The sequence below is a fragment of the Tachysurus vachellii genome, chromosome 21 (assembly GCF_030014155.1).
Source record: "Tachysurus vachellii isolate PV-2020 chromosome 21, HZAU_Pvac_v1, whole genome shotgun sequence".
Taxonomy (NCBI): domain Eukaryota; kingdom Metazoa; phylum Chordata; class Actinopteri; order Siluriformes; family Bagridae; genus Tachysurus; species Tachysurus vachellii.
In genome coordinates, this window is record NC_083480.1 from 8,460,318 (window position 1) to 8,485,890 (window position 25,573).

Here is a 25,573-nt window from a genome sequence, read left to right on the forward strand (position 1 = left end):
TGTAAAGCTTTGCAAAAGATATCAGTCAATTTCCTGATAGTTCACCATAAAAACAGTTATGTTCTTTGGTTCCATTTATATGTTACTGTAAAAACACAGAATCCCTTTGAATCTGTTTTGTAAGGTAATCTAAGAAAATGTGACCATTACTGGCCCAAGGTTTAGCCAACTGTTATCCAATCACAGAGAACACACTTATACATACATACTGCAAACACTTATAATGTACATATATGCATGATTCTGTGCTTTGGTTAAGGGAGTGATATAAAAGATAAAGTCAATAAATGTTAAAATAGGTACAAGTTATTTGGTTACAGTATTATTAGTCTACTTATTTGGCAATTTCATTTCTATCATAAAATGAAGACACAATTTCTCCAATATCAACATAGAAAATCTCCTTGAAAATATATCCCATTTTCATTTTGGTTATTCTTTAAAATTTATATTCAAAAACGGTGACAATTTCATGTCAATCAAGGAAGTCTGAAATGAGGATGTCACTGAAAACGGACAGACTGTCAGTCAAGGCTTATTCACACATCCTCATCAAGGCAAAAAAATGGTATGAAGCTTTTGGTTTGCTTCAGTTAAAGCACTTTCACAATGACTTCCTTTCATAACAGGAACTTAATGGTGTATGTTTCTCTTAAACAAGGTTGGATGAGCAAAACAAAACAAAAACCATTTTCATTTTTACATCTTTGGGTATCATAAAGCGTGGTTTTCGTTTCAAAAGCTTTTTTGGAATCTGGTGCCATGCCTGTTTGTCCAGAGGGAAGAGCAAATCAAGGTCCTACATCCTCTCAGTGAGCTCAAAAGCTTGTTAGCCGTTACTTCACCACCTCCATGTTCCCATGGCTACCGATTTGGCATCTAAAAAGCTGACCTTCTGGCTTGGTTTGGATAACAATCTAAGAAGTGTCAGGGCAGCTTTGGTGCACATCCTGTAGTCTCCAGGCAGCATGTTTCAGAAGGATGGGGTTGGGCTTTTGGTTTTGCAGCATTGATAAGTGGTACTCCATATGAAGGCCAAAAACTTTCAAACTTCCCACTAGGCAAAAGGTAATGAATAAGGTCCTTACTTTCCTTGAAGCACTCTTCATATGAAATCTCTTCTGTTAAGTTGAAGCTCTCTGGAATGTGATTCCTGTCTCTGTTTACTTTGGAGGGTAGTACAAAGAGACAAGAGTCCTTCATCAAGGTTTGAATTTTGACAGGCTCCAAATCACTCTTAGTGCAATGTGGCTTTATACACACTGTTCACAGTGAAGGCAAAAGAAAATGTATGAAAGTGTTTGTTCTTCTGTTCCACCACTGATGTACTTTGTGCTCATTTGAAATGCAGTGTGACAATCAGTCGCTTTGGTCCACTAAGGCTAAATTTGGGTTAAAGGCAGCAGCAATGTGAAGTCAAACCAGGGTCACACTCTTCATGGCAGTAACCAGGTGGGCAATGGAGGGCGCTGGAGCAGGCACTGGCATGGGCACTGGCACTGGCATGCAGAGTAAATGAGATAGGGCAGCTAATAGATCAAACTTCTGATAGTGAGAGTGCTGAAATAATCACATAATCACATAATCATCTATCATATGATCCTAGGTCAGCATTCTTACTCAAAGAAATTTGATAAACCCAGAATCTTTTTTGGTTGAGGTAGGCTTGCTTGAACAGCAGCTGGCTTACAAGAGCAACAATGGCTCAGACATTCCAATGTAGCTATCTTTGGAGGTATTCAGCTTTTTGGTGGGTTACTTGTGGAAATAGGAAAGGGGCAAGGTACAGCAAAGGGACCACCTTTATGATTCCTCTATCTCAGTCTGCCTCAAGGCGTGTATGGTGTTTAACAAGGCAATGTATTATTCTTGGTACTGAATTAAGGTCAAAAGAGAAAAAAAAACCTAAAAGATAAAGCTAGTCACAATGTGGCTAGAGTATTTGGCACACTCTGTAGAGACTTCATCTGCCTCTAGCACATACGGTAAATATTTATTAGGCCTCAGTTTGTATAGTCCAAGACTAGAATGTCTTATTACCAGAGGAAAGCTTTGCTAGAATGAATTTTGGTTTAAGCAGAAAGTCCTTCGATATTAAAACATAGTTTGGGTTAAGTTGGCTCCAGTTTCACACCTATTTTGGTGCACATGCCTGACATAAAGCTCTCTAACACTAACTCTGTAATGTGATGAATACTTCCTAATAAGGTTATCACTTTGTGTTCCAATTTTCAAGTAAGATCACAAGGATTTACAGGTTTTAAAGCTTTGGTTATGAAAAAAAAAAGGTGAATTACTAAATCTTGTATTAGGTCAGACTAATTGTTCAGCACTACTATCATTCTGGCCCAAGACAGGACCAGTTAAGCCCTTATTCATTATAGCAGCATTTTTTTTTTTACACAAACAAGACATGTAAGTTGAGGGGGTTCAATGGAGGACTTTGGTTGGCAGGCAAGATAGAGAAACCACAGGGAGGCTGAGTGCTGCTGAAGTGGGTTTAGAGACTGTGCTAGCCAGTGCCCGCATCTGTGCCAGGCAAACCAGATGAGTGCTGCTCTATGAGAACTTGGCACTGTGTTGGGGAAGCCTGGTTTTGACCCTGGGATAGAAAGCAGAAGCAAAAGTCAGTAGGATTCATTTAGAGCAATCAGTCAGCTAATTGCCTGAACAGCAGTCCCTTAAACTGTAAACTTCTTTCTCTGTAATTCTCTCAAGTTACAATACATTACCATGTCACAGCACTTGACTAAACCTTGATGGTCTCACATTACTTAGTGAAAATGCTGAGAGCCCTAAGAAAACAAAATTCACTTATTCTGCTCCTCTGCCAACAATCTAATATTTCTAAGTGGTAGATCAAATGTTACAAGTATGTCTCATTACATACATTTACAGTTAATGGCCTGGAAATAATTTCTTGCCAAACAAGACAGATGTTTGACCTTATTTTAATATAATGAATACATATGGTTGTGAACTAGACCCAGAAGGGAAGATCTTAATGATTCTTTTATGTAATAAGTCTTACCTGAGGGACAAGTTCGATGGCTTGGGGATGTTGTGCCACATGTTTAGAAATGCCATTGTTTTGAACATGGTGTCCTCCATCCTCACTTCTGGGCACAGACCATCTGTCATGAGTCCTCTTCCTGCAGAGGAAACTAAAGATGCCCAAGATTTAAAATTTTCCACTCATGAACTAAAATATCATAATGATCATTTCAATGAAGTAATCTTACCTGTGGCGGTATCCAAACATAAGGAACAGCACACAGAAGATGATGCAGGCCATGCCGATGTGGATTCCAACCACCATCCCCGCTAGTGAACCCTCAGTTTCCCTACAGTTGCACCTGCTCTCCTCTCCTGCACAAATTGTAACATTAAATTGATTATCATTAGCACAATTCCCCAAACAGGTATCAAAAATGTAATATAGCAGGACATTCCAAAATATCCAAAACATCCATTCAATGAACTCTTACCAGCACTGGCTTTAGCAGCTGTTCCATCCTCTGCCAGTGACACCAGTCTCTTGGAGCAGTCACTCTCTCCATTACCATTGTAGGCCACCAGTTTAACTTCATACACAGCGCCAGCATCTATGGCACCATCACAAAAACATTAATCACACAGGCCACCAAAATATACTGAAGCTCTCAGAGATTACATTAAAACATTAATCACAAAATCACACCAAAACTATTGGACTGGATTTGTGCATGTACCCCTTGTCTCACTTTTCTGTTTTTATATCACTGTCTGTTTATCGCACTTTTCTTTACTTCCTGTCTGTAATACACTCCATTTACATCACTGCATTCTTTTATATCCATCTTTTAATGAGGTTAACCTTGTTCTAGGGTTAATAAATATGTAACGTAAATATATCATGCTCAGTGGCATAATCAGCTGTCAAAGAGTAAAAGCCCACTGTCATAGATGTGTGCCGTTTGTGATCTGTAAATTAATATATATATAGTATATAACATAACAGATTAATGACCTGTAAAGGCTGGTCATGATATTAAATGGGAGGATAGCAGCTAATATCTATCAGTACTTAATAATTAATCTGTCAAGGACAATGCATTATACTCTGAGTCTCATAGACAGAAAATCATGTGATAGGGAAATGTATACACACAAACACACACACTTGATGAATTAAAGATTTCCATTTTTAAGTGTTTCAATTGCCACTGTTGGTTTTATTATGTGTACAGAAATATTTGCATATAAGAACATAGACACTGTGTCCTTTTATATACTGAATGAAGTAAAGCTCAATAATAGCAAAAGTCAATAATACAGAAGCATTTACAATCATTCATAAGAACATAGTGTTGTCCTGGCTTAGGATTTGAAATATTGCATAATATGTGTTATTTACAAGAAACCATACATACAGATCTTCTATTCAATGAAACATTTTGTGAATACACCAAGAGCACACATTTATGTACAAATCAATCCATATAGAAGCATGTGATCTCACACATTCTTACACTTACCAAGTTGTGCAATGGTGTGGATATTAGTCTGGCACGACATCTGAACTGGCCCATGAAAATCTCCATGAGGAACTCGGCGGTAGGACAGTCTGAAACCCTCAACTTTCCCTGGCTTGTTGGGCAACTCCCACAGGACTTGCACTGATGTGACGTTCACCACTTTAGTGAAGAATGCAGGTGGACTAGGAACTAAAGACAGAGAGTGATATTATATGTACAGATGTAGCATCTATTTCAGAAGTGCCCAGCTCCATTTTTGGAGTTTTTTGAAGTTTAGTGATTTCCCTGTTTGGTGATGCCTGATTCAATTAATTACCAAAGTAATTCGGCATATTAGAGAAGAAAAATCACCAAAAATAAAGAGACTGTGATTCTCCACAATAGCAGCAAGGGATCCCTAGACTATATGAAGGCAGTGCTACAATATCCAAGTAAAAAGATGAGATTTAAACACAAATCTTTAGGGCATCCATAAGGGAACATCCACAACAGTAAAAAAAAAAAGAGTCACAAATGCAAAAGCTCCAAGGAGAAGTAGATCAGCAGGAAAACAGATGCTCAAACATCTGTACATTTCAGAATACTTAAACATCTCTGAATTAATGAAGAAAGTCTGAGAAGTGTACACATTTGTACAGAGAAATGAAGTGAAGCTATAGTCTATTCTCATAAGTAAAACATGAGCAGAAATCTCACCAACTAGATCTAAGTTCTTTTGGCATACACAGCCAACAGTTACTTACCGCCCCCTAGTGTTGTAGCAACCACAGTGCGGGTCTCCTGGCTTGCACCCACAGGTGAGTAGGCCTTCAGGTATATTGAATAGGTGGTAGCAGGTTCCAGGTTGGTGAGATCATGCTGGTAGGTTGTCTTGCTCACAGCCTCCTGAAGTTCTTTGTTTTCTGTCTCTATAATTAATAAATCATCAAATACACGTATGGTTATTAAGAGTTTTTATGGAATGAACATGTATAATATTAAAATGTAAAAATCTCAAAGGGGCTTATGGTATCAAAAATCAAATGAGTCAAATGTTAAGATGTGTATCAATTTAAATGGATCTTGATATTCAGACATATGACACAGTAATCCCACTACTTACCACCCATTTTGCGGATGTGTAAGACATATCCTATGATGCTGTCTGTCACCTCTATCGGAGGCTGAGTCCAGGAAAGCTGCAGGGTGTTTTTGGACAAAGGTGTGGCCTTCAGGCCTTGAGGAGCATCAGGCAGCTCTGTGGCCAGAGACACAGCCAGACGAGCACTTGCTTGGTTGGTGCCAGCGCTGTTCTCAGCTATGCACTGGTAGATGGCCTCATCTTCAGACGTGATACGAGTCACTGCCAGGGTACTGGACATATGTTTGTACAGAGACAAGCAGGATGCAAAGGGCACATGTGCATTAATATAAAAAAAAGCTTCATGGGTTTAACATTTTTGTCATTTGGTACATGGTGGTGGGAAATATGTGGAACAATACTCCAAATACTTGACTTATTACAGGCATGTTTAATACAAATATTCTGATGTCACCTGAGAAATATTGATGATCAATTATTATTATTATTATTGTTGTTGTTGTTGTTTTGTTGTTGTTAGTTTTTATTATTGAGTATTATAAATATATGATACTGCTACTACTACTACTACTACTACTACTACTACTACTACTAATAATAATAATAATAATAATCATAATATGAGAATGATGACAAAATATTTTACTTTTAGATTAAAATTTAAATTAGCAGCAGTTCACATCCTTTTATTAACTTGAGACTCAGTGAATTAAGTAGTAGACTGCCATCTTGTGGTGACTCGTATGAATTTCCCTAAACTTAGAACGGGACATACTATAAATTTAATTAAACCTACATCGATCAAATCTCACTGTGCATTTTAGATTACTTTTTGAGGATGAATATCATTAAGCTATTGTGCACCTGTTGTTGTTGGTGAGCTTGACATTGTCTCCAGGCGTGAGGATCTTGCCATTCTTTAGCCAGATAAGATGAGGCTCAGGAACTCCTTGAGCTACACATGTGAACACTGCACTGCCCCCTACTGGTTTAGAGACAGACTGTGGCCACTGGATAAATTCAGGAGGAGCTGAAGAGGCAAACAGATGGCATAAGGACAAACGCAATGAAAACATGGACGAGGGAAAGAATACAAAGAAAAACCTAGCAGAAAAACTGCAGTGTTAACATTTATTGCAATGCACAGTATGGATATGTGAAAAATTGAATGCTAATGACATGACACTACATCAGTATATTGTACACCTATGTAAATATATCTTGGTAAATTTAAAAAAACTAAATAAAACACTAATAGGTCCTATATTTGTCAAGGTGAATAAGGAACAGACTTGATGTGGTGCTCTTGTATTCTACTTTTACCAAAGGGGCTTTGAAAATGGGTTTAAAAATGACACTTTTATCATATTTGAGAATCTGTAGGTTTTGAAATCAGGTTTGTGTTAAGACAGCCAGAGACCTCATTTTCAGAAAAGGGAAGTGCATATGAATGAGGTTTCATCAATTGAGTCTACCATTCTTTGAATGCATCCTTAAATATTTGATCTTGAACTTAAATTTTCCAAACGTGCTCCGTCTAACAGAGTGATGTTTAAGGATCGTCCGTATGCACAGCGGGGCAGATGTGGGCTCGCCGTTCCGCATGACACCCTTTCAACGGCCTCACAATAGCCGTGCATATATATCCAGACCCCTGAACCTTGCATCTTATTAACCTATTGACACTAGCTAAGGCTAAACCCCCACCAGACCTCCAACACCCCCACAGAAGATCCATGACTCCCCAACCCTGGGAAGAGGGTCTGCGGGTGTCCATGGAGGTGAGGAAGGTCGAGGGTCAAAGGGAAGATTATTTCAATAGAAGACCATTCATCAGTTTATTCAGTGAAGCCCTTTTTTAAAGACTATAGACAAATATAGATCAGCTGGATGCACAAACACCCTAAAGGGGGAAAAGTTTAATTGTGTGTCTGAGCTGATTGATTATGGTTTCACAATTGAAACCAACTCAGTTAGAAAGATTATTTCAGAAAGGCAAGAAACTGGTGCCCCACATAAATTCTCTGTGTAAAGCGTTAAAATAACCTTTTTAAATATTTGCAATATAGACTTATTTTAAGAAACATGGGTCTCTAGTATGTCTGAATCCAGACAGAACCATGAAACATGGAGATTTAAACCCCCACATGACATATTGATATTTAACCCTGCATCATCAACCAAAAGCAAAGAATGGATATGTGTATAAGGTTGTGAAATAATTCTTGTTGCAAACCTTTCAAATTTTAGGACAGTTAATGTATTAATTTAAGATATTGTATAGGATTTATCTACTTTTGTCTACTTTATTTCCATTCTAAGCCTGTAGTTATTATATAGTATATCAGAAAACAAATACTGCACATGATGACAAATAAAATAAAGAAAACAGTGAAAGCACAAAATCCTGTCAGGATAAGTACCTGCTCTTAGGCCTGATCAGTTTTATCTTTACAGCTGAGACCTAACAGACAGCTTCACTAACCTTCACATCAACCAATCTTTCGAAGAGTATTGATCAGCTTTCCTGTCTGCAGAGACTCAGTGATGACCTTAGTGATGTCTGATCAGATCATTCCACATGCGTATCTATAATTGTTTTTTGCTTTCGGTCTTAATGTCATAAATTATTATTAGTATCATTTTTTAAGAACCCTTACACACAAGAACACATTGTATATAATAACATTTTAATAGAAGTTTTAAAGAATCTCTTGCTGTATAGAAAACTGAAGAAATTATAGTGAAAGCTTTGCAGCTCTTTTGCATTTGACACTCATAAGAACTTAAAGGGTTATCTCAGACACTCACATTGTAGAATAATATTTTCCTACATTTTTAGAGAAAACCTGGTGATCTGGCAGCTGTGGAATCTGCATTATAAAGCCAGTCAATGGCTTTGCTATAATATTTCATATGAAAATTTTCACCCCAGATATAAAGAGAATGAATATCAAAGGGTCTGTCACACAAAGCCACATGTCCCCCCGGCACCTTGAACTTCGTCACTCTCTGTTGACTCCCAGCTGTGAGGAAAACGACCAGCCCTACTGCTGTGGTAGTAAATGTGGGGGCAGGGGCATGGGACATGGTCACCCTTTCTCATTTGGGAGTCATAAATTTGGCTGGACTCCACCTCTCATCGGCTGTCTGTCAGACCAGGCTCCACCCCACCCCACCTCTTTATAACCGCCACTGGGTCAGTGTCAAAGGTGAGAACCGACAGGTCAAAGGCCAGAGGTGATAGCTCTTCACACTAAACACACAAACACACGTTTTTGTTGTGACTGACCCTTCCGTCTATTCTTCATTATACGTTTCTAAGTAGGCATCTGTTTGGACCAGGATGTCTGTCCAGACCAAAATGGGTCAAGTACACAGGAAAGTGTGACAGCTTGAGAGGGGTAGCTATGTAGAAGAAGGGATATCTCTAATGTTCTCAATCATCAATGTCTTAGTCTGAGACATCAACCTGTGCAGGAGGTTTAAACTTCAAGGCTTCAAACATACAATGTAATACACACAATATAAATAAGATTAAAAATAAATCTTTAAAATAGCCTTTAAAAGTAAAAAACTGTTGTGAGTGTACCTAGTGTGCATTTAAAATGGTTAGGCCATTATTATAATTTTTTTAAATACAGCTAGAATGTGGCAATAGACGTTCTGCATAAGTTCTTCTTGGAAGTGAAGTGAAATCCAAAGTTATGAAATTATTATGAACTTCCTGTTTGGAAATATCTTGAACTTCAAATCTGCAAATACAAATTTTTTTTATTTCTTATTTTGGTTGAAATAAACTCTTATAGGTAAAACTCTTTGTTCTACTCTTACCAAATAGTAAATCAATAAATTAATGAATATATTACAGATTAATCCCCATGGCTATATTGCTAAACCCGTTGCACAGGGCAGATTGGTAGAACTATTGATTGAAAAGGTTAAGTATGGACACATGGTATATAAATTAAAAAAAAAACAGCTGAGTGCAGGGATTTAGCAAAAGCAAAGCAGTATTAAGACTAATTAAACATAAGCTGATAGATTACTAGTTTAATTAAGAACAGTTAATTTGTCTCCGAAAGCACAAGATGAGCGTCACAGTTTAGAATATAACACCATCTTTGTGTTTACTAGCATCAGATGTTTTTGCAATGTTTAAGTCTCACTGAACATTATAATGACTTTTCCATCCGGTGTGCTATTTTCTGTGTGCTCTCTAAGGCAAGGCAAATTATTCCCTTGATAATGGTAATGCAATAAGGTTTAAATTTCAGGAAGAAAAAGTGTTGGTTTACAATTACAACAAATCAGTTTTAACAAAACTGAATACAGTCTGAAATTTATGATACGTTTATGGCCATGCTGTGTGTCCAGTTACCCTGAGGACATCCAATTAGTGAAGTCATGTCATAGAGAAATATGAGCAGGCTAAGCACAGAGACAGTGGCACGATGATGGATGAGCCATGTCAGCCTGAGGCACAAAGTGCGAGGCTACTTATGGCAGGCTTCATTGGACAGCATTAGTGCTTTGTTACCAAAATGCTAGTTATTTGTCTCATGGTTTACATGAAAAAAAGAAAATAGGAAGACACCATTCAGGTCTGGTGGGAGAGACTGAATACCTCCTCCTTGCAAAACAGCTTTCAGAAAGAATCACTAAACACAAGTCAGGTTTCATCCATGGACATTTTTGTACTCAACACTGCAAAAAAATGGCATCTTAGCAAATGAAAACATCTTAAATCTAGTCAAAAACTCTAGTCATTATAAAGCATTTTAAATTTCTAGACATATTTTACAATTTTGGAAGCTTTAGATTTTTCTTATTCTTTTAGCAAATAATTTTGCTATTTACTAGAAATAAGCACTTTAAATAGCAAGATCATCTGCTAACACAACAAGACAAAATTCAATCTTGAACGTAATGTTAAAGTGTCTTCTAATCTTTGAAAAGTAAATACTAGGTCATTTCAATGAAATTTCATATATTTTAACTTGCTATGAAGTCATTTTTTGCAGCGAAGGTGTCCATAATCTTTGTACCCTTTCATGCACAAATACAAGCATCTAACATGTGTCATGTAACTCGAGCTCAAGATTGTACATCGCCGCTAGAGTAATTTACATCTTCATAGTTATACATGTTGTACATCATGGTAGCTGTTTTATTTCTAACTATCTTACCTTGAACTACTAGCCTGCCAAGCGCTGTTCTTCTCATCCTGGTACCAGGACGATTGGCAGCGCACACGTACACTCCAGAGTGCTGCAGTGACACATCAGAGATCATCAGGTTCCCAGTGCCCAGGACCTGGATTCCTTCCACACCTATGGATCTGCCATCTGAAGCCCCACATACACAGAAACACAGGTGAACTACAGTACTGTATATCTGAAATCTACACACCTGTTCATTAAAAGCAATAATATTTATTAAAAAAATAAAATAAAAAAGCAGTGTTAGAGGTGATACACAGCTGTACAAGATGTTACAGGATTGTTCTAACCCAGTCTGCTCCAGGACACAATCGGTCTGGGGTTTCCTGTAGCAATACACTCTAAAATGGCTGTCTGATGGACGGTAATAGTGAGATTCTGGGGGCCAGACAGGATCACTGGTTCCTTGTAGATGCGTGGAGCTCCACCTGACAAAAATAAAATAAAATTGTGAAAATGTTACGGTGGCCGGGAAGTGCAAAACAAATTAACAAAACCGAAAACACATTAACAAAACCAAAAACACATTAACAAAACCCAAACCAAATTAACAAAACTGAAAACACATTAACAAAACCCAAACCAAATTAACAAAACCCAAACCAAATTAACAAAACCGAAAACACATTAACAAATTCGAAAACACAACGACAAGTCAGACAACCTAGAAACGGTAGTGTATCGTTTTTGAATGGAAACTTACCGATCATTGGACAAGACACCTGTCACTCAAGATATACAGGTATGGAATCTTATGTGTAATGTGTAAAGTTCTCCGTTTAAATAAAGTTCTCCGTTCAAGAAAATAACAGAATTAATCCACAGTAATCCATTCCATCAATCCATTCCAGCTTTTCCCTGTGGCAGACTGTTGAACTTCATGTATACTTTGAGTGACAGGTGTCTTGTCCAATCACAAACTATACCAACCGCTTCCGGGTTGTCTGAAATGTTGTTGTGTTTTCTGATTTGTTCATTTGATTTCTGATTTGTTAATGTGTTTTCTGATTTGTTAATGTGTTTCATGCACCGGTTTAGACAACCCGGAAGCGGTAGGTATAGTTTGTGAATGGAAACTTACCGATCATTGGACAAGACGACTGTCATTAAAGATATAAAGGTGAATGAAAGGTGTCTCCTCCGATGATGGTAAGTTTCCATTCACAAATTATACCAACCTCTTCCGGGTTGTCTGACTTGTTAATGTGTTTTCGGTTTTGTTAATTTGGTTTGGGTTTTGTTAATGTGTTTTCGGTTTTGTTAATTTGGTTTGGGTTTTGTTAATGTGTTTTCGGTTTTGTTAATTTGGTTTGGGTTTTGTTAATTTGGTTTGGGTTTTGTTAATTTGGTTTGGGTTTTGTTAATGTGTTTTCGGTTTTGTTAATTTGGTTTGGGTTTTGTTAATTTGGTTTGGGTTTTGTTAATTTGGTTTGGGTTTTGTTAATGTGTTTTCGGTTTTGTTAATTTGTTTTGCACTTCCCGGCCACCGTAAAATGTGGTTAAGAATCGAGCATTAAAATCGAATCTCCAAAATTTGACAATATGAAATCATGACATTTCAAACAATTACTATCGTCGCTGTATGATTTATTTATGATCAGCTTCATAAAATAATAAAGATGCAAAATGTCAATTATCATCCAATATTTTAAGAGAGATTTGTATAATTATTATTTTCTGAAGCACATATAGCTCAAACCAATTGATAAGCTGAAATGTCACAATGTCATGATATTACCAGCATGATTTCTATCTGTTTGTAAATAGGAATTGTTCACTGACCAGTGACATTGAGCAGGGCTTCATGGCTGTAGCGGATGTTAGCAATATTGGTGGCAACACAGCGGAAAATGCCAGCGTCTGATTTCTTCACCCCAGTGATCTGCAGGATGCCCATGGGGAGAAGTGTGTACCTGGATTTGACAGAAAGAGAGAGGAGAATAAGTGACTGTCTGTGAGGGAGAGAATAGGACAAAAAATATGAGTCCTCATATTACCTTTCATTTGATGTGCTGACGGCCATACGATCCTTCTCCCAGGTGATGCTGGCCTCGGGAATACTGTTCACTTGGCACTGAAAACGTGCCACTCCTCCCTCATCCACTGTCATGGACTCTGGATGAGTGTGAAACTTAGGAAGAGCTATGGAACAGACAGACAGACAGACAGACAGACAGACAGACAGGTGAGTGTCTTTTTAAGCTGATAGCATGTGTTATACAGTCAATACTTGTTTATCTCACTTACATGCCAGCTGAACACGGGCCTTACGGCTGACTAGCATGCCATAGCGGTTCTGGGCAGCACAGTGGTATTCTCCAGCATCAGTGGAGTCTCCATCTCGTTTCTTCTGAAAGCTCCGAATCAGCAGGGTGCCATTGGAAAGAACTGTGGCCCTTGTGCCACCTCCTGTAGGCACTGGTTTCCCATTCTTAAGCCACGTCACTGTAATGGGTTCCTCGCCCTCCACCCGACAGTCCAGCATGAGAGGTCTCTCCCTTACAGCAATCACATCAATCGGCTGGAGCAGAAAGGCCAACTCTAAGCCATGACATACACCTGACCATAAGAGAAAGAGACAGCTGTTTAGACATCAACTGTAGAAAACTATAATATTGGTATTATAATGTTCCATCTGTGTGGTTTTTAGCTTAGATAAAGCCTTATAATATTATGGTTAGATAATGAATTTGTTAACTTACAACAATGCAGTGACATTTCAACACTAACAGTTATTTGACTTCAAATGTAATATAGATCAGGGTTGCTTAAACTTTGTTAAATGATTAGTGTGTAGACGTTTTGAGTTTTAGTAACTGATGTCAGTAGTTCTTACTTACAATGTAGAGCTTTGAAAAAAGTGGTGTTATATCAAACCATGAAAATAAGATGAGTTACCAGACATAGAGACAGTAACTTCCCCTGCACTGTATGGTGTCCCTGCTCAGAAATGGATTGGACAAATTTCACAAACACCAGGCAACTACTGAAATGTATGCTCACACTTATCCTCATATAATCCTCATCATTTCATTCAGTTCACAGGTTTCATTTCAGTCTTTGTTAATGAAACAAATGCCAAGGTACACTGTTACTTGAGCAAAAACTTTATCTAATATTCTGAGATATAAACCTCACTCTCACTCACTCACTCATCTTCTACCGCTTATCCGAACTACCTCGGGTCACGGGGAGCCTGTGCCTATCTCGGGTGTCATCGGGCATCAAGGCAGAATACACCCTGGACGGAGTGCCAACCCATCGCTGGGCACACACACACTCTCATTCACTCACGCAATCACACACTACGGACAATTTTCCAGAGATGCCAATCAACCTACCATGCATGTCTTTGGACCGGGGAAGGAAACCGGAGTACCTAGAGGAAACCCCCGAGGCACGGGGAGAACATGCAAACTCCACACACACAAGGCGGAGGCAGGAATCGAACCCCCCAACCCTGGAGGTGTGAGCAAACGTGCTAACCACTAAGCCGCCGTGCCCCCGAGATATAAACCTTTAAACACCAAAAACAAATCACTGGAAAATATGTTTTTCTACTCCATGAATAACCATGCTCACATGGTTATAAATAATATTAGTAACTACAATATTCTACACCAGTCCTACTATATAAGCAAGCTTTAATTCATATCTACATTGCCTTGATAGATTGAGGTGATATATCCTCCATATCCTGTTTAGCTCTGTATCATCAAACTAAGTCTTTCTATAACAATAAGGCCAAATGCCATGTGGCCACTGAACCAAAAAGGTCTGAAAAAAGACAAAACAAGGCCTAAAAAGTGGTGAGGGTTACGAGGTCAAGTTAAAGCAGCCACTTTTGAATAAGCCCACACTAATGTAGTCAATAGCAGTGTCACAACTCCCGAAAAAACTGCAATCAGCCATCAGGAACCATCGGTGCTCCTCTCAGATTGGGCCATCTGCCCCCTACTTATGCAGACCCCCACCCTTCCATACCCCCACCCCAGAAAACATTTTCCTTTCACTCTGACTTGGAGGTGACTTTCCCATGCCACTTGCTAACCCCAGTCCTCTCGAAGTGTCAACCTTTACGCTACGGCTCTTTCCTTCATTTGCTTTTCTTTTCAGAGGGACGTCTCCAGACCCCCATCCACATGTATGCCCCAAAATGACCCAGGGAGATAGCCATTGCTTTTGGTCTGCTCTTGAACTTGCACTAGAAAATGTGCACTAAGCATCTAATGCTTCTGGACACACATCACCCCCAACCTGGTATGCACATTATGCACATCACAGCAGTGACAACTGGTCCTCGTAAACATGCACCTGCTTTAACTCCAGGGATTAACCATTATAATATATACAGCACAACATTTACCTACAACAGTTTAGTCTCAGGCTCTCAGTTTAATTGTGATCTGCATATTATTATTTATTATACATTCAATTATTATATATTCTACAACAATATACTGATGTGATTAGGTATATTATGTCAATAAGCATGGTAAAGTTGCAGGGCCTGAACCATGCAAAGTATTTATATGACCCACTTGTAAAGTGTATTAAAAGGATACTCCTAAAAAAGGAGCTAGTAAATTGTCTGTAGCTTGTTTTTTATGTAGGCTACTTTTAAATGATATGGATGAATCATATCAAAATAGACACACATTTACACTTAAACGTAGGAATTTATGCAGAATTTTTAGGTTCATTACCATATTTAAAACATACAGCTGCTTTCTTTATGAACCAGGCAACATGTGTAAAAACAGGAACACAATATTATGTAATGCATTTTCTTTTTTTTCTGATATTCTGATATTCAGGTACTGGGCATTGTTATATTATACTTTGTCTTGATATGAAGTCAAACCTGTGATATTGTGTTACTACTACATGACACAGGATCTAGTTTCATTACCACACACACTTTGGTCATGATTTTAAAAGATTATCATGCTCATTCCCTCTGTGATGATGTGTCACACTCGGCAGATGCAGAAAGCCTTGCTCAGCTGTGCAGTGCTGCCTTACGACCCCGGGTCCACCCCCCACCTGCCTTCTGTGGGGGTAATATAATTCAGAGGTGATTTTTGGGGAAGGGAGATTATTTTATAAACTGGATTCAGTCAGTTATTATAAACACCACATTGTCACAAAGCAGGTATCAGTGTTGTCCTTCATACAAAAGTCATTTTAAATAATGACTTTTTGCAAATAGCTACTTCCTAAAAAAAAAGTATACCATAATACACATGACAGGCCAGTGAATATAAACTGAATTTGTATAAACTGAACCTCAGTTTTATAGTATCATAGATTAAAGTCATATTTTAAGTTTCCTGATTATTAAACCTTCAGCCAATCTGCATGACAGAGTGTTCAAGTCTGAGAGGAATTCATTATCAGTCACTGTTAAAGAATAGCGAAAATGAGATTCTAGTATTATTGTTAGTGATGTCCAGCACAGCAGGAGTCTGCCACCCATCCCCACCCCCTGAATCATGGCCCCATCCTTTAAAGGGTCATGAGAGAGTTGGCTATATGTGAATGGTAGAAGTGGGGGCTTGTAAAGAACAGCCAGTGTCCAGTCATCATAGCCATCTCTATCCCTCTTTTAGTTTATTGTCTTCACTTGGGGTTGGCCCTGAACTTCACTACTATTTTGGTAGCCAGACCTCTCACTAAGCTTCCCCATCCCCCAGGCAAAAACCTTAACTGGGTCTGGACACCCATCAAGGCAAATATTAGCAAAATGTTCACTGATTTCACCCCAATTGCATTTTTGTAAGAGACTATCAGTAAAACCAAGATTTCAGAAAATGCTAAAAAATGACAAGTTCTTCAAATTTGATTTAAGGTTCTCCTTCTTCTTTATATACTAAAATGACAAATATTTTAGTTTGCAATACCAGTATATTTAATTTCCATTAAACATACATTGCATTTGGCTGAATAAAAGCCAAATACCTGTAGTTTCTTGTTAATCACTACTTTTACCACAGAACAAGAAAAATGATACAGAAAAGTCATTAAATAAATAAACATAAATCTTTGTGGATCTTAATTAGAGAAGATTTTGTCAATTCATTTAGACTTAAATAAAATACAGACATTTCAGAAATTAACAAACACATTCATTTGAAAAAAATGCTCAAATATAGCATGTTCAATAAAGTAAAAATTACACTAATATAAGACTTTTTGTTTCTGAACATCTGTGCTTAGATATGCTGATTGCATGCTGATGTTAAGCTTATTATCATTTCTTTATGGCCTGCTCCAACAAGAGTAAGTAGATTTGGTGATTCACAAATGGCCCCCACTTACTAAATGTGTTACAAGGCTTTGAACGGAATTCCAAATGCATATGCACATTCACAAATTCCTTTCCCTCCCTTTTTTCTTCCATTATGTCAATGACTGCTGCAGGAGCTACAACACAAACAATGGCTGAATACAAACCTTGGGGGAGGAATTGTAAAGGAACTGGGAGAAAAAGGGGACTTGCCGGGATTCGTGAAACGAAGTGGCCTGGAACTCTTTCTTTTGTACTAATAATGGGAGTTAAACTATCCCCAACTATGACTGCCACAAGCTCTTTATCAACGTGCTGCATTAACACCCCTCTGTGAGCTAGCAGGGAGGCCAGACTTTTCTTTTGTTTAAGAGCTAATTGTCATTAGCAGGCATATGCCAAGTTCAAAGCCATATAAACACCCATAGTTTCCAACTGGACCAGGAAACGTGTGTTGTGTTTGTCACACCTCTTTGATGTGCTTCAGTTGTTCCCTACTGTATCAAAACTAAATTATTTTATCCACTTCATTAAAATATTACTGTTTTTTACAACTGGCAAAACAAAAATATATTAAATAAAAAATGTATTATTATTATTATATTACTGATCAGGCTTGTTCATCTCAATAGGTATTAGTTGTGTCAGCTAAAATGTTCTTGTTGATTGGATTGGATTTGATCCTTAGACTCTCTTTTTGTAAGGCTTTGTCATGCAAAAAACCTTTAGCTTGGATCAATAAGCAATATTCTGTAATTGGGGGAGGACAACACATGGGTTTGGTCTCCAGTCTGTAATTAAAGGGGGAAGGACCAAAGCAAAGGACCTGCACTTCTATTAAGCCACAATTTCATCAAATTCTAAGAATGGACAAAATTGTTGGTTCACATTAATTTGTTATTAATTGTTCGAATGGCTCACATTTAGAGCTACTAAAAAGTTAAGAAGAATATAATAACTTATTTTTATTACCTAATCTGGTAAGACTGGGTTTGGGGGGTGATATATGGAGCCCTAAAACACAAACTGCTAAAGGTTACTGCCTAATAAAAATGACCAAGCCTCTTCTTTACTAGTGTTAAGCACAAAAAAGAGAATGGTCTAACAAGATTTCACTGTAATATTTTATTTAAAATATTAACTATCACACTGTCTGTTCAGCATTCTTTACAAAATTAAAAGTGTTCTTGAGTGTAAAAAATGTTTTTTTTTACATTTTTATGAATGAGTGTCCTAATACAAAATCTCAACCCAATCCCTTGTTAAAGTGTCTGAGGCATTCAACACCAGTTTTTAGTGTTCAGGGTTAAGATGTCTCAATCTGAATGAAGTACAATCACTGTGTCCACAATTAGAAAGTAATCACAACAGTTAGTGTCCCACAACCCTTACAAAAAGGGCAACTTGTGTTTAGGCCTGTGGGTTACACATCCCACAAACATTCCTACAGGAAAGTGTATTAGGAAGGGATTAGATGTACAGATCCATACTGTGATGTGACCTACACCTCAGGAACATAATTGTACCTTCAGCAGGATAGAGCCCTGCAGGATTACCTTAAGTCCACCAGTGATAGAGACGTCACACACCCACCTCTGTACCAGACTACTGTGGTCTAATTCACTCCTATTGTAGCATGGTGGATTAGCTAGAGGGGTGTCTTGTCTGAATTACTGGGTTCTAGTACGCCTGCCTGAAGATTGGGGTGCACCATGCAAGAGAGGAGGGGAGGCTGAACACAATCACAGGCAGCTGTGAAGGGGTTGCCCTAACACTCACAGATGCACACATGCATGTGCACACATGCTTTAATAAAGGTTTCAATCTCAGTGAATCTCCCCAGAAGGCCTGGCCAGTGTTATGGAGATGAGGGTGTGAGGGTCAGGTCAGAGGGGGTGGAGAAAACCGGCCACTATTGTCCCCATGGCTCTTTTTTTTAGACCCCTCTTTGGACTGCTCCACTGACCAGACGGGAGGATCCTAGAGGTTAATGTCACCCAAGGTCATCACGAGATGTTCTCTCTAAAACCACAAGTCTCCCTCCTCATTCATGGGACACACCAGCTCCTTCTGTTCCACTGCTTTAGCGCACTGTTTATTTATGGATCTTGGCTTTGAATACACACAACCAGATTTAGAGAAATAAACATGAACGTCTTACTCAATAAACCTCTTACTCCCATGCCAACTTTAATATTAGGCTGTCATTAAAAGTGCAGGCTGCCATTTAAAAAGAGTTCTCTAATACATTAAATATTTGTATGGATGAGAATAAAACCATGTTCATTTCCAAAGAATTTTTACTTTCCTTCAAAAGAAAAGTTTACATATAATGTGCAATTTAATGATTTTGGAACACAGTCTTTAAAGGAGTTTAATTCTGAATGTCGCTATAAAAATTCCCTAATGTATTGTTGGTAGGTAGTAGAAGGATTTTTGTTTCCAAAACCTTTTTCAGTCCAAAACATTTTTTCAAACGATCTTTTTAATACAATGTCCATCTCAATCTCAATTTTCACTCACTGGAACACAATCAATTGATAAAGGCAAATTAGTTTCAAAAATTCCTTTTTGGAATCATTTATTTTCTAAATGTGCCTCTATCCAAGTTCAACACAAACTTCTGAGTTTTACAAAGTGTAAAGACACTTCAAGTAACAAATAATAAATAAGTCTGTAACTATTTTGAACTATTTCAATTCTGTACCATAGTATACTGATGCTCATACACCACCATCAATAGTAAAACCTGTAGACTGTCCCTAAATGTCCTTATTTCTATATAAGTATATCATCATTCACTGCAGGGACATTTTAGAAGGATAAGAAATGACATATTAGCCTGGCCATTATGGACACCATGAAAGTCTGGAAACCTCTAGAATTTTCAATACAATGCACATTAAACTCATACAATGTACATTAAACCATTTCAGTAATGTCTTTTATGGTCCACAATTGAATAATAACTGACAACACAAACGTCTATAAGATGCTATTACTGGATAATTACCATTGGATAATACTAATTATAATATTCAAACAGTTCTGTGGCACCACAGCCATCAAACAGATTCAGGTTCATGCTGTCTGTTTAAATGTATAATTGATAAATAAATAAATAATTAAAAAATTCTAAATAATTAAAATAATAATAATTATTATTATTTAACCTGGTAGATCTCATTTTATCAGTTCTACAAATACGAAACAGCTTCCTAAATAAATCTCCAAGGCATTTGTGCCAGTGGTGATCATAAGTGCCAAAAGTTTGAAATAAAATATGAAATGTTTCTACAAATAAACAACTTTAAACAACAGATGAACCGGTGTGTAGGCACATCACATAAAGCACAAACCTTGTGACACTATTAAGACACTGATGTTTAAACAGAAACAGAGATTAAAAGCAATAAGCCTAACAATAATGCCATGATACTTACGTGAACAGATCAACGTCAGTAAAAAGGTCAGCAGAATCCGTGGCTTCATATTCACGTAAATCCAATCACAACAGGAAAAAAAAACTTCTTTGGACTTAAAAATGTGTAAAAACAAATGATTCGAACGCGTTTTTCACCTACAACACTCGTTCAGTTATTGTTTTAATTGAAGTATAACGTTGCTTATTTCTTTATTTATGTATTATTTATTATTTATTAAGAAAACATGTCTAATTGGGTGCAGTAGTCCAGCGGATGCCGGGCGGAGAGCTGCTGCTCATGTGCAAAGTCACCGTTAAAATGCTCTTCGCCTGCGTAACTGCGCGCAACGAGCCTTGGACATCAGTGCGCGTCTCCTGCCGTCTCGCTGTCATTCACACAGCAGTGAACACGGACCCTGACAGCTGCAGAGAGCCAATCAGGATCAGCAGGAACATGGGGGCGGGGATTAACACCATACACACCAGCACATGTTCATTAAGGCAGAGATCCACTTGTGCTTTTATACACACGTTTGTATCCATGGGGTTCACCTGACTCTTTTCTAACAGGGAAACGCTGCATAGACAATATGGCCATATGAACACTGTAACAGTTCACTTGAGCAACAGTAAAGAAAAGGGCTTTATTGGGCCTTGAAAGTGAACAAAATGCAAGTCTGCAAATTTACACATATTATATGAGCAATTTTGCAAATACTATTATATTAAATGTTTATTTTAATTGACGTTTACAGTCTTCTTCTTCTTCTTCTTCTTCTTCTTCTTCTTCTTCTTCTTCTTCTAATAATAATAATAATAATAATAATAATAATAATAATAATAATAATAATAATAACAACAACAACAACAACAACAATAATAATAATAATAATAATAAGTATTATTACATTATTAGTATTATTATTATTATTATTATTATTATTATTATTATTATTATTATTATTGCTATAAATAAGACAATTTAATGTGGGTGTGTATTTTTTTTTTATAGTCAGGCTTTATAAACTGATATAAACACCATAAACGAATGAGCACTGATATAGCACCATAAACAAATGTGAATTTGGCAGACTTACATCAGTCATAATTGTTTAGTGTGTTTAAACATTCAAGAAACCATGTTGTTGTTTTCCTATTCAAACAAGAGAAAGTAAATGCATAAAAAGAATCTATGTAAGTCTGAGAAATCTTTACCTTCACTGTTGTCTACAGTTCTATAGATAGATATATTGAGCATTTTCTTAAACACAAGTGACTGGATAAGTGATAACAGATTATGATCAATTCCTGATCTTGTTTTAATTTGTACCTCTAGATGGATGTTTTCACTTATTAAACAAAAAAATCACAAAATGAAAATGAAAATTTCAACTGAGGAAAAAGTTAGGACACTCTATACAATAATAGTTAGTATTTCCCCCCTTTGGCTCAAATAACCTCACATCAATGAGCTGTTTCTTCTGGTGTGTTTTTATCATGTTGCAAGGTCCAGTTCCACTTCAGCTTCAATTCTTTGACAGGTATTCTCATATTTTCCTGAAGCACCTTCTGGTACAATGTAGAATTCATAGTGGATTCTGTGATGATGAGCTGGTCGTGCTGCAGCAAAGCATCCCCAAATCATAACACTCCATGTTTGCACTTGATGTGAAACACCTGTAGGTAATTTTATTCATTTTAAGTACAAATAAATGTGGTGGTGTACTCAATTTTTCCTCACAAGAAATTCTAATTATTTTTAAATTACATTTTACATTTTTTTTTGCTTTTATTTGTTTTGTTATATTACTTGAATTATCCAATATTGTTAAAATGAAATGTAAAACTATTAAACCACAGGCTTTTATTAGGTGTTTTCATTTTTTCACATGACTTTATGCCAAACCTACCTGAAGTTTGTTGAAATAGTCTTGCAATTTGTTGATAGATTCCAGAAACGTACAGGCTGCCTCTTCAAAATTAATACACTGCTGAAGATTATTATAAAAATTTGTAGCATGCAGTTTACTTGTGGATTATTAGTGGCTGTCTTATTTCTAATCTAAAAATATGCAGTACTACTTTCCCCATCTATTAGTAAGTGTAAATCTCATTTAATTTACAGTGTAATTTAGCATACTCCAAAAAAACTTGAAAAAGCATTTCATTGCATGTTGTACTTTGTATGTACTGTATGTGTATGTGACAAATACAATTTGATTTGATTTGATTTGATACTCAAGCTCATTAAGTTCAGAAAGCAACACAGGGAAAGAAAATTCCACAATTTTAAACATCACCTTATTTTCTAATTCTCTTTTAAGTTCAATACTGCTACCAAATTTCAACAGTTCCCATTTGGTACAATATGAATTAAGCACCAAAGCTCTTTTCTAATTCTGCTCAATCGGTGATGTGACATTCTATTTAACATCTTCAAACTGGAATAGAGAATTTGTTTAATTTTCAGTTAGAAGGTGCAAAATTAAAGCATGCTGAGAGACTGACCCTAAGTTCTGTGGTCTGTAAGAGGTGTAGAATGTTGGTGAGTTACATCAATATAAAGTGAGCTTTCTCTCCAAATATCCACAACACTATACTGCATCATCAAAGCATTCATAGTTAGATTTATATATACAGCTGTGGGAGTTAATCATATTAAAATCCTTGCCTATGATACTTATAACACTTGGGTAATTAATTATCCAGTGCTGAATATTTTCACTTATCACAACCAATAAATTGTCTTCAGAAGAATTATATACATAAATGTTTACTAGACCTAAGGTTGACTGGCCAAGAAAAGCCACCAACAAAAGGAAATTACCTCGGGGTCAAAGTGTAATATCTCACCAGCAAAATGATTTTTCAGTGGTGCAAACCCTGCTGATCGCTCAGTGCCGCGAGATATCCATATATTATTGCCCCACTGGGACCTCCAAAATTTAACATCATCCTGTGTGGAATGGGTTTCTTCAAAACAAAACAAAAGATAAACCTGTGCTTTTTAACAAACAAAAAAGTGTGTTTCAGATTGTTTCTTAATTCTCATTCATTAACTAATTTCATTACCAATGAACAATGATTAAGAGGAATCAGAACAATGGATTCAAAGGAAGATAAACAAAGTCAATCTAAAAACATTCAGTTTGAATATGTTGAAAGTTCAAATGTAGTTGTTTTAGTTTAAAGGTACCGTTTTAGAAGAACATTATGGAATTTGTGGAAAAATCTCAACACCTTCAAAAAACACGTGTTTAATATGATGTATGATGAATGGTTAGACAGATCACCAACTAAATATGTTGTGCATCATTTGAATCTCTTTCTATTGGTGCCCCTTTGCCCACCCTCCAGGACCGAATTCTGGACCAGGTGTCACATCCAGAGAATGACAGGGGTGGCACTGGGACTCACACAGGCCGAATGAGAGCTCTGGCTGGAAGTGGAAGTACGATACAAGAACCATAAATCCGGCAGGAAAAACCACCACTGACCCTTCGCACCCTGGACACCACCTCTTTCAGCTCCTCCCTTATGGCAGGTGCTACATAACTTTGTTTACCAAAACTGCCAGACAGAGGAAAGGTTTCATTCCCCAATCACCCTGATTAACAACTCACCGTAATTATATTCCCTGCTTCATATCTATAAGTACTGCATTATCAGAACTGTCAGTCATCACATCCTCTGTATATATTACACACAGTACTGCTGATGTATATTGCACAAAAGCATAATATTGCGCAATACTGTTATTTGCACTACTATGCACTTCTCACACTTTATGTACATAAATGATATGTCACATATTCTGTATTCATATTTAATACTCGTACTGTCTATTGTATCACATCTGCATTGTCTTATATAGTCTGTTTTGTCTTGTCTTGTATAGTATAATGTTATTTACAGTATGTCTGTACTTTTGAGAGTCACAAACAGCTGGAACCAAATTCCTTGTGTGTGTCAACACACTTGTCCAATAACCTTGATTCTGATTCTGATTCTGATTCTGATATTACACTTTTTTAATAATCAAGGTTTCATAGATAATGCGATTTTACTGATTTCAGCTTTACAAACCGTGTAAGCAATAAGTGGTGTTCTTACTAAAACAGGTATCGTTCTTTCAAAACAAATGGTATTATCGGTTTTCTTTACAAACAGATATTTGTATTCGTTACAAAAACAAACAAACAAACAGGTATGTTTGTGTAAACTATAAAATGTAAAGGTGTTATTTTTTATGTACTTTGACACCAGGTGTTTGTGTTTTCATTCAGGTGTCTCATGTTTGCCTTCTCAGCAGTCACCTTTGTTGACTGCCCTTCTACCATTCAGGTGCATCTGTTTCCATTCCTACAACACCAGTATCCAAACCCCATAGCCGCTGCAGCTCTGTGAGGAACTCCAAGAATAATAGACGAAGGTACTAACGACGAATTCTAATTTTGAACCATTACTGTTTGAGGTGAACTGTTTGATGGCTTTAGAAAGATTAATCAACAAATAATAATAATAATAATAATAACCTTTATTTTCTATAGCGCCTTTAAAAGAACATCTCAAAGCACTTTACAAAAGCAAAATAAAAGCAACAAAATTACACACATAATATAAAGATTAAAATTAAAGCAACAAAAATAGACAATAAAATAGGCACTATGTAAAATTACAATTAGTCAAATTAAAAGCTACCCTAAAAAAATAAGTTTTAAGGAGAGATTTAAAAGTGCCAAGAGATGTTGCTTGCCTTATCTCAGTTGGTAACGAATTCCACAGTTTTGGAGCTAGTGAAGAGAAGGCCCTATCTCCCATCGATTTTAAACGAGTTAAAGGAACAGTTAAAAGACCAGTTTCAGAAGAACGAAGATTGCAAGATGGAATATAAGGAATTAAAAGATCAGCCAAAATTAGTTTCAATTATTAAGATGAAGATTGGTTGCAGCGTCATTGTGTGTTTATAACATAGTAATAATCATTAATAATGATCACTGAAAACACATTTACCTTAAAGGGGTATCTATTTCTTTTAAG

General features: G+C 36.9%; 1 protein-coding gene across 1 annotated transcript; it reads right to left on the minus strand.

The window, feature by feature from the left end:
- Positions 1–2,497: 2,497 nt before the first annotated feature.
- On the minus strand, positions 2,498–20,601 carry si:ch211-57n23.4 (immunoglobulin superfamily DCC subclass member 3). Its single transcript, XM_060897643.1, has 15 exons — positions 20,567–20,601; positions 14,705–14,718; positions 13,068–13,379; positions 12,818–12,962; positions 12,603–12,733; positions 11,111–11,248; positions 10,788–10,946; positions 6,463–6,628; positions 5,620–5,870; positions 5,261–5,425; positions 4,518–4,706; positions 3,489–3,605; positions 3,243–3,369; positions 3,032–3,164; positions 2,498–2,602 (listed from the first exon to the last, which is right to left on the minus strand). Exons 1-15 carry the CDS (start codon positions 20,599–20,601, stop codon positions 2,513–2,515), a joined length of 2,172 nt encoding a protein of 723 aa, XP_060753626.1. The 3' UTR covers positions 2,498–2,512.
- Between the last annotated feature and the right edge of the window lie 4,972 nt (positions 20,602–25,573).

Coding starts and splice junctions, on each gene's coding strand:
- si:ch211-57n23.4 (XM_060897643.1), bottom strand. CDS start 20,601: ATGAAGCCACGGATTCTGCTGACCTTTTTACTGAC. Junction 11,249..12,602: donor AGCCCTGCTCAATGTCACTG/GTCAGTGAACAA, acceptor TATTTTTGTCAG/GTGGAGCTCCACGCATCTAC. Junction 3,165..3,242: donor ATGTTTGGATACCGCCACAG/GTAAGATTACTT, acceptor GGGCATCTTTAG/TTTCCTCTGCAGGAAGAGGA.